The sequence below is a fragment of the Corapipo altera genome, unplaced genomic scaffold (assembly GCF_003945725.1).
Source record: "Corapipo altera isolate COAL_440 unplaced genomic scaffold, ASM394572v1 48036, whole genome shotgun sequence".
NCBI lineage: Eukaryota > Metazoa > Chordata > Aves > Passeriformes > Pipridae > Corapipo > Corapipo altera.
In genome coordinates this window covers 1-9514 of record NW_020885800.1, presented here as the reverse complement: position 1 = coordinate 9514, position 9514 = coordinate 1, and the positions used below count along the sequence as shown (strand labels likewise).

The window sequence follows — 9514 nt, the reverse complement described above, 5'->3', positions numbered from 1 at the left end:
CCGGCGGGCGGCGGGCTGGGGCCGGGCTCGGCCGAGGGCCGTCGGGGAGCGCCGTCGGGGCCGCGGGCCAGGCGGGCCGCCTGCTGCCGCTGCAGGCTCTCCATCACCGCCGCCAAGCGCAGCCCCCCCGCCGCCCCCGGTCCCCGCGGCGGGGCGGCCGGCTGCGGGCACAGGGCACGGCCTCAGCGCCGCCGGCGGAGGAGCAGGAGGAGGAGGGAAGGGAGGAAGCACCCCACACCCCACCCGCTCTCCTAGCCGCTCCCGGGGGCCTTGCCCAAAAGTTGCCCGCGGAACCGTCGCCGCGCCGGGCGCGGCTCCCGCTGCGGAGGGGCTGCCTCCCCCCGCCGGGACCACCCGCTCACCCTACGGGGGGCCCGGCCCTCCGGTACCACATCCCCGCTCCTCCGGTGGACGCCCTTCCCGCTCCTACCGGGGACAGGTCCGACCCGGGACCTCCGTCACTGTCTTACTCGCTTCTCGGTCGGCTTCGGACCCATGTCCTGCTGGGACTCCCGCTCCTGTTCCACCGAGAACCGCGTCCTACCGGGTACCCTCTTCCCGCTCCCACCGGAGACCTCCGCCCCGACGGTCCCACCGGGAACCGTCTCCTACCTAGCCCCTCGCCGCCTCGTCCCTGCCGGGGACCCCGTCCCGATCCCTCCGGTGCTCCCACCGGGCACCGTGTCCTCCCGGGACCCTCCTCTTGCTCCCACCGGGGACCCCCATCCCGCTCTCTGTCCGACGCGGGTGCCCCCACCCCGCTCCCGCCGCGCACTCCCGCCCTGCCGGGGCCCCTCTGACCGCTCCGTCCCTCACCAGGGCGGGTTTGGCCGCCAGGCTGGGGTTTTCCACCATGCCGCCGGCTCCGAGCGCCGCCCGGGGCTCGCCCCGCCGTCCCGGGGGGCACTGGCGGCTGCTCCGCCCGGTCCCGGCCCCGGCCCGCCGCTCACATGGCGCCGCGCCCGCCGATATTTCTTTTATTCCGCAGCAGATGAGGGTGGGTGGGATTTTTCCCTCTTTTCTTTCTTTCTCTCTTTCTTCCTTTTTTTTTTTTTTTCCCCTCTCTCTCTTTTTTTTTTTTTTTTTTTTTTTTTTGCAACAAGTGGCAGTCAGAAGCAACACCCCTCCCCGCTCCCATTTGCTAGCGCACGTCAAGGGAGTCACCCAGGGAGGGCCGGGCTTGCGGCAGCCCCGGAGGGTCGCCCCGGCCGGGCCCGCCGAGAGCCAGCCCGGGGCCGCTCTGCGGGGAGCGGCAGGAGGGGCCGGGGCTGGGGGCTGGGCGACCCCCAATTTGTGTGTGTTCTTGCGTGCTTTGGGGTGCTGGAAGAGGGGAGTGCATGGGGGTGCGTGCAGGCTCTCCGGGTGTGCACACATCGATGTGTGGGGAGAGGGGACTGTATAGGAGGGGTACGCGAGGGGATTATGCACAGATGTTTAAGAGAGTGTTGCACCCATTGCACACCTTTACGGAGGTGTGTGTGTAGATATCTGTGTGTGCTGGGGGAAGGTGTTTTGTGAGTGTGTGTGTTCATTGCTTGAATGCACAGGTATGTGCACGCTGAGACAGACGAGCATCCACCACACGTGTGTGCAGGGTGTCTGAGCACACCTGTATCTGTGCCTGCTGGGAGAGGTGAGTGCACTACATGCCTGCAGTCTGAGCACATGCATGTGTGTTTGCTGCTGGGGACAATAATACATGCTTATATCTGTATGTGTGTGTTTTGTGTGTTCACCTGTTGGTGTGTGCAGTCTGTGTCAGAAGAGGTGGGGGTGTGCGCTGTGTGCGCAGGCAGGTGGGTGCATGTGCCTGTGTTTGGGGGTGATGCGAGTGTGCAGCTGCAAAGGGATGTTTAGGGCAAGCTCCAAGTGCTGAACCCTGACTACATCCTCATCCAGCAGCAAGGTCCCATGGTGGGGACCGAGACCTGCCCTCACGCTGGGACCTCTGAGGGATTCTCCTGAGGAATGCTGTGTGTGCCTGTTCCCTGGTTGAAGGGATCAGACTGCAGTTTGGCCTGGATGCCCAGATAGGCTTCCTGGCACGGGTGGGATAAGACCGTGCACCTCCTCTGTCACTGGAGTGGCTCAGTGCTGCTGGTTTGCCCTGTAGTCCTGTTTGCAATGGGGTAAACTGTGGAATGAGGGTATCACCAAGCATGTCTCCAGATGTCAGACAATGATGTAAGATGGAGTGAGGACATAGCATGTCACTGCTTTGGGTGGGCCAGAGGCCATGGGGAAGCACAGGGCTTCACCTGCTGGCAGCTTCCCCACACTGTTTCCTCACTCCCCCTCCACCTGCCTGCCTGCCAGTTTTTCCTGACCCCATTTTTATGGAGAAAACTTTTCCAGGAGGCAAAGGAGGTGCCTGCTTTTCCTTGGGCTTTTTCTGGCCAGGGCAGCTGCAGGGTCTGCATGAATCCCTGGGGAGCAGTGTCATCCCACATCACGGGGACTGTGGCTTTGGCTCCATCCCATAACCAGAGCAGTTGGTCACTGAGACTTCGTGCTGCTGCACTGGGTATCAGTGGCATGAAATGACAGAGCTTGGGTGCCAAGGGCTGCTGGCCCTGTCCCCTCCACAGCCACCTGTGTGGTGCAGGGGCCAGGGTAGCCAGCATGAGCCAAATCTTCCCTTTTCCTTGGAGCATCTTGTGGAAACAGCCACTGACTGTGGCTGTGGCAGGAGCTGACTTTGCTGTCAGGCTTCATGGACTGGGCTGATCCTCTGCCCCCTTCACTATTTCCTTTTGTGGGGAAAAGCTTCTACTTCTGGGCTCTCCAGCTTCCCTGTGAGCATCTCTGGAGAAACTGCCCCTTGTTTTGCCATGGCACTGATGACTCTCAGGGCTTCTTGGGCTCCTGGCACCCCGGCCGCACTGAACATAGTGCAGCATGCTCACCAGAGAGGCTCTCCCGGAAATATCAGACCCTTCCCTGGGAAAGCAGGGCAGCTCCCGACCCTGCAGGGCCCCCAGACGCTGTTTATGTTTGCACAGGAGATAAATTAGCTGTCGGCTGTCCTATTTCAGGGCTGGACAGCTGTAGCTTGCACTGGCCCATCCCATCCCACTGCAGCAGAGGTAGGGACCTCCTGGTGCTTGTCAGCCCCTCTGATCATTACTTTGTTGGTGGCTGGCATTCTTGTTGAATTGCCACTGGGAAGATGAGACCTGGCCCTATTTCAGAGGGATCCACTGAGCCAGATGATTGCACGGACACCCATCCTCCATGGCTCCAGCCTCCCCTCACAGTGCTGCTGCCTTGCACCCCAGGGTGCTGGCACCCTCTGCTCTGGGCTGTGCCTGATCCACTGCACACTGAAGGCTGGGCTGGGTGGGATGAGACAGACTTGGTGATGGTGGTGGGACTACTCCAAGGCTCAACATGCAGGTGTTTGGTGAAGCTCCCCTTCTCCAAGGCAGAGGGGTTGGGATGCTTGAGTCAGTGTAGCACCCAGGGATGTGGGATGTGGCTAGGCTGGCTAAGTGGCAAAACCAATGTCTCCAGGGGGTGCAGCATGCCCCATTGCCTTGGGCATGGCCGTCAAGGGACCAGCCTGACTAGCATGTCTCAGTTCCTCTTTAGAGCCTGCACAGTGACAACAGCAGTTCTGGGGTTCTGCACTTGTGTCATGAAGTACATCTGTGCTCAGGCTCTCCTCGGTGCAGCAAGCAGGACCATGTCACCTCCACCCTCCTGCTCAGCGTTTTGTACTGATGGGGTCCGGTGATGCTCCCAGCTGGAGAGAAATTTCCCAAAGGGCTATTGACAGCTGTGGTTGAGGCAGCACAGATAGATAGTGGAGGTATAGATGGGCACAGCAGACAGTGGAGCAGAGTGAGAGATACTCGGAGCAGAGAGATATACCGCAGGAGGAATCGAGAGATAGATCCTGCGGGCTGATCAATACCCACTGCATGTGAAGGGACAGCAAGATAAAGCGAATTGCAGGGGTAAGGTGTTAGGAAGGCAGCGATGTGCATTTGTCCTGGTGGTGGCTCTGGGGAGATGCCACTCACAGTTGCTTCAGCTGGGGCTGAGGCAGAACCAGAACCAGACCCAGACCCAGGGTGTGGGTGTCTGTGGCTTACTCTCCTTGCCCATCTCCACCCACTCCACAAGGATTTGGTGTCCTTTAGGTAGCCTGGTGTCCTATCTGGCCTCTGGGTACCAGAGGGTGCCTATCTTCTGTGTGTCCTGGTCACACTCTCTGCCCCCACAGGGATGCCTCTGCTGTCTGTGGGCATTTTGAAGGATGGGTGCCTGGGCAGCCAAGGGGGAGAGGAGCAGTTGAAGTGCAAGCCTTGGCCCTGGCACAGGGGCTGTGCTGCAGCTGGGTGACTGTGGATGAGTTTCCACCCTGTGGCTCAGTTTCTCCATGAGAATCAAGTGATAGCAAGCTACAGGGAGTGGGGTCAAGCCAGCATGGACCCAGGCACGGATGAGGAGGTGTGGGGAGGAAGGGGCAGAGGTACCAAAAGCCTTCATGACATGCTTTGTCCAGGACCCATTTTTCCTCTTTGGTCACTGGAGACCTGACTAAGTCACTTAACCTGACTAAGAGGCTGCAAACACTTGCAGCAAAGGGAAGGGATGCTTTTTGGAAACCTTGAATGCCTGGCACTGTCTGTGCTCAGTGCTGGGACTGGGGGAACCCCTCCTGCTACAGCAAAGCAGCCAGGGTTCCTGAGTCTGAGACACCAATACTGCATGGTTTCTCTGCTTGGCATGTTCCAGCCTAGCTGGGAATGCTGAGGAAGGCACCCTCAGAGCAGCCCTTAGCATGGACCGGGCTGCTGTCCCTGCGGCCAGGCTGGGGGGGATCCCCCACCCGTGATGGAGTTATTGACACAGGCGCTACAGAAAACACTGCTGAGATTGTTCACACTAATGTTATTTAGCAGCAATATTTCCGTAATAAAAGAAATCAATGGGCAAGAGAAAAGACCTGTCCAGAGCTTTGATTTTCTTATTTTAATGGCATACTTATTTACTCCCACCAGCGTGCCCATCGGATTTTCATTATGCGGCCTTCGTTGTAAGTGGAGCGGTATTGATACGAGTTGCTGAGTTAGCGCCTTCCCAGGCAGACCAGCTTGTGTGGGATCGCTTGTGTTTCCCAACAGGGCCCAGCTAGACCCCAGGGAAGGGCCACAGTGTGGGGCCAGGGAGGCCTTGCAGCCCACGGGAACACACACGTGTGAGCACACCCAGCCTGTGTGTGCCCACGTGCATGTGTGCATACACACGATCTGACTATGAGCACACAGGTGAGCAAAAAGGTGTACATACCTGCTGGTGTGTGCACTGCGCACTGTGCACATGCATGACACACTTATCTCACCTGCACAGGCACATGCACACGTGCACAACCTACCCACATGTCCCAGCACTCACATGCGTGCAACTGCCCAGGCTGTGTGGACAGGCAAATGATTGTTCTACCTATATATACACATGTGCCACCACCTGTTGTGCCTACACCCACCTGAAAACTGTTCTACCTACATGCACACACACATCTGCACGACCTGGCAATACACACACACATACACACAAACAGCCAGCAATCCTGCCTGCCTCCATGTATACATGCATGTAGCATGTCTGCCAACATGTGTACGTGTGTGTACGTGTGTGTGTAAACCTCTCAGAACCATCACCTGCTGTGTCTAGGTCCATCCACCACAAACCCAGCATTGGCACTGTCCCCCAAAAGGACAGAGCCTCCTGGGCTCTGAGACCCCCCATGGAAGCAGGGACCTGGCATCAGCCTAGGCTTTTGGTCCTCAGCAACTGCAGTGGAGAGAGGAGTAACAGCACCATCTTCTGCCAATCCCTGGGAGCTGAGACAGGGCTGATCCTGCCCAACACTGTACCCTCTATCTACCAGGACCCCAAGAGGGATGACACCAGCTTCCCCGGGGACACTCAGCTGTCAGGAAGACTACTGCTGAGCATGTGGCTGGCCTTTGCCATGGCAGGGCTCAGCATGCTCCAGAGACTCTCCCAGACACCTGAGCATGTGGGATGAACAACTTTATTACTGTTATCTCTATTCAGGTAGCAAATTAAGAAGTAGCCCATGTGCAGGGCTGCTGGTCAGCAGACAGGGACAGTCCACGGAGGAGGAGGAGCAACATGCTACAGGCCTGGGTGGCCAGGGACACACACGTGCTTGGCAGCAGCGTGGAGGTGAAAGTCCTCCACCATGCAGTGAGCCCACATGGGTCTGGCCACAGGGATGCAAGCAGGGTCCACTGCTGGGTTCCACTGGGGCATTGCAGCGCTCCGTCGGCAGCCGGGATCCCATGCCGGGAGCCAAGCAGAGTGGCTGTCCCCACGGGATCTCACAGCCAGGGGAAGCATTTTGAAGGGCGAGATCCCATCCTGAGCTAGTAAAACAGACATTTGGCCACTCGAGGACACTGGGTACGTGCATAGCCAAGAGGCCATGCAGAACAGGGTTTCCATTAAGGCGACAGACGGTGGGTTTCCCCCTTGGGGGAGGACTGCAGGGAGGGGACTGTGGGAAAGGGACCCTCTTCCAGCCCTGGCCCATCCCCTGGGGTAGGTGACACACAGGGGACCAGAGGGACTTCCAGCACGGAAGCTGGGCATTCCCCCACTGCCAGGGGGTCTCAGCACAGATCCTGAGATCCCTGTGCCAGGGTGACACTGTGTGCCGCCAACCTACATCAGCAGGGATGGAGCCACAGGAGATGCTGCCAGCTGGACACAGTGCTTTGCGCTGCCCGCAGTCCCGGCAGGCTGCCAGGGAGATGGGGGACTTACTGGCTGACCTTTACAGTCAGTGCTCTAGCCTGGCTCACCCTGTGCACCCAGCCCTGAGGGCAGCATCCTTCTCCTGATGTCTCAAGAGCTGCAGAAATTTTGTGGGGCCTGGGGACAGCCAGCTCCAGCCCCTCTCCCGTTGCATGCTGAGAGCACACAGAGGTGTTTGTACACTGCAAGGCCACTCCAGCCCTGAGGGATGGAAAAGCTGGACATGACTCCGTAGAAAAGAGGGAGAGGCAAGTAGTAAAGAGAACTGGTGGTCTGTATTGCTGTGACCACCAAGATCCCTCTGTCCTGGCACCCCGTTGGCCCATGGGGAAGGACAGAGAAATTTGGGGAAGGCACAGGGGATCTCCTGCTGCCTCTGCTAGAACCTGGGCTTGGGGAAGAAGAGAGAAAGGCTGGGAGGAATGGAGCCAACTGGGCTCGGCAGGGTGCCCTGGCAAGACTGGCTCAGCATCCAAAGGTGCTGAAGAAGGCATTGGCTTCCAGGAGTAGGCCCTTGGCATAGACACGCAGGGTGTAGAAGAGGGTGACGAAGTCCTGAGTGCTGAAGAGGGTGTCAGCCAGGGCGAAGGCGAGTGTGGAGGGGATGAAGCCCCGGCCGTACTCCACCATCCAGGTGCCCGCGCTCCACTGCACTGATGTGGCCTCTCCCGCCTGGTGCACGATGGTGTCTCCTGCCAATAAACACAACCAGCACGGCTCCCAGGAGCTGCCCCACATCACACCCAAAGGGGAGACACCTGAGATTGGGACCTGCAAGGCTGAGCATCCCAATCCACCCCCAGCCATGCTCACTTTTCTTTTACTGCCACCCACTGAGGTGCTGGGATATGTCACTGGGAACATAAACTGCCCTATCCAGAGCTTCTGGCCAGCTTGAAGGAAGGGGCTTTATGACAGCGAGTGGCTTTGTCCCAAGGACATGGATGCAACCCACAGGGTGCTATGGCTACTGCACTTACCTGGATAGTAGATCTCACTTCTGGTGGTCCCCTCCTTCCACTGCCGGAATGTCCCAGAGATGACAGTGTCAGAAATATCTGCCCAGTACCGACCTATGGGAGGACAAGACAGCACTGGCTGAGCATGTCCCTGACAGGGACCTGCAGGAGCCCAGGTCTGAACCATGGAGCAGCTTTCTGGGGGTGAAGATGCCAAGCCCCAGGGCCTCAATACACCAAGAAGCGCAGACGGGTCTAGTACCCAGGCTGCCTGTGTGAACAGCCAGCCTGGGCTGCTTGGTGTCCTTAAGCCCCATTGTTTCCACCTTGTTTGGCATTTGCTTCCTGCTGAAGCACCGGGAGATGAGACGTCTGCCACTGCCTGCCAGCTGGATGCGGAGAGTCCTGGCCACACAGCATGTCACGCACAGGGACCCGCAGGTGCTGCAGGACACCACGTAGGCTAGGCCCCACAAATTATTCTCCAGCATCGTCCACCCCGTACAAGAAGTGAAGCAATACCTGTGCCAGGCACACCATGGCCAGGGTAGCTGGACCCAGACAAGTGCAGTGGAAAGAGCTCACAGAACAACCCTGCCTGCCAGACCTGTCCTCCTGCTTACCTGAGTGGCCCCCGGTGTCAACAGCTGTCCCAAACAGCAGCACGTACTCGGTGAGCGAGGCATGGAGCAGGCACATGGAGCCCATCCACCCGCCTGCATTCACGAACACCCACTGCAGGTCCTCATCTGGCAGGATGTGGCCTGGGTGCTTCTTTCGTAGCTCCACAATGATCTTGGAGAAAGCCAGCTCATGGTCCAGCCCTGCAGCAGCCAGGGTCACTGTAAGTCCCCGGCAGTGGAAAAGCTCTGCTGGCCACCCCCAGAATCCCCTGCACAGCCACAGGGTCCCAGAGCTCTCTTAGAGGGGTCTGCCTAGGGAAGATGTCTCCTCTCCCCAGCTTTCAGCCCCTGTTGACCCATCTCTATCATCTCCCTGGACAGTGATAGAGAATAAACAGCACAAAGTGCTCCAGTCCTATAGCCCACCCCAGGTGATGGGCAATAGGGGGGTCTCAAGCAAGGTGACAGTGCCCCTGCCCCGGTGACATGCAGTCCCGACCGTACACCCTTGTGCCCTACAGGGACAGCTCTCCCCTCCAGCCCCAGTGAGGGGGCCACTTATGCCTCTGACTCACGTGGGGCTTGGTTCCCTGACCTGGCCTAGCCCAAGGACCGAGAGAACCGCCCTAGGCCGGGGTCCAGTCTCAACAGGGCTGGGTGACGCCTCTGGCCCGGTCCCCATCCCTCCTTTGCTTCAGCCCCATTTTCCACTCCGCTTCCCCCATGCTCCCTGTGGCTGTTGCCCTGTACCGATCCCCTCCCTATCCCGGTCCTGCTGCCCAGTCTCAGCCCCTGGCCCTTCCTTGACTCCAACCCCATTCCCCCCGTGATCCCGGCCCCCCTGTACCGGACTCTCCTTGGTTCCTCGCCCTCGACACGGCTCCCCTCTCCATCCCAGGCCGCCGCTCCCCGCCACGTCCCCAGTTCTGCCCCCCATCCCAAATCCCCATCGCCATACCCCCGTCCCTCCTCGCTTCCCCTCCCCGCCGCTACCCTCCCCGGTCCCCACGGGCGGCCGCGTTACCCGCGTGGTGCCGGGCGAGCTGTGCGATCTCGGCGGGGGTGAACTCGTACCGCTTGGCCGCCAGCCATCCCCGCAGCACCTGCAGCACCAGCGCCAGCGCTCCCAGCGCCAGCCCG

General features: G+C 59.5%; 1 protein-coding gene across 1 annotated transcript; it reads right to left on the bottom strand.

The window, feature by feature from the left end:
- Positions 1–6029: 6029 nt before the first annotated feature.
- Positions 6030–8473, bottom strand: SIGMAR1 (sigma non-opioid intracellular receptor 1). The gene is made up of 3 exons (XM_027631968.1): positions 8422–8473; positions 7773–7865; positions 6030–7484 (listed from the first exon to the last, which is right to left on the bottom strand). Exons 1-3 carry the CDS (start codon positions 8471–8473, stop codon positions 7258–7260), a joined length of 372 nt encoding a protein of 123 aa, XP_027487769.1. The 3' UTR covers positions 6030–7257.
- Positions 8474–9514: the final 1041 nt, after the last annotated feature.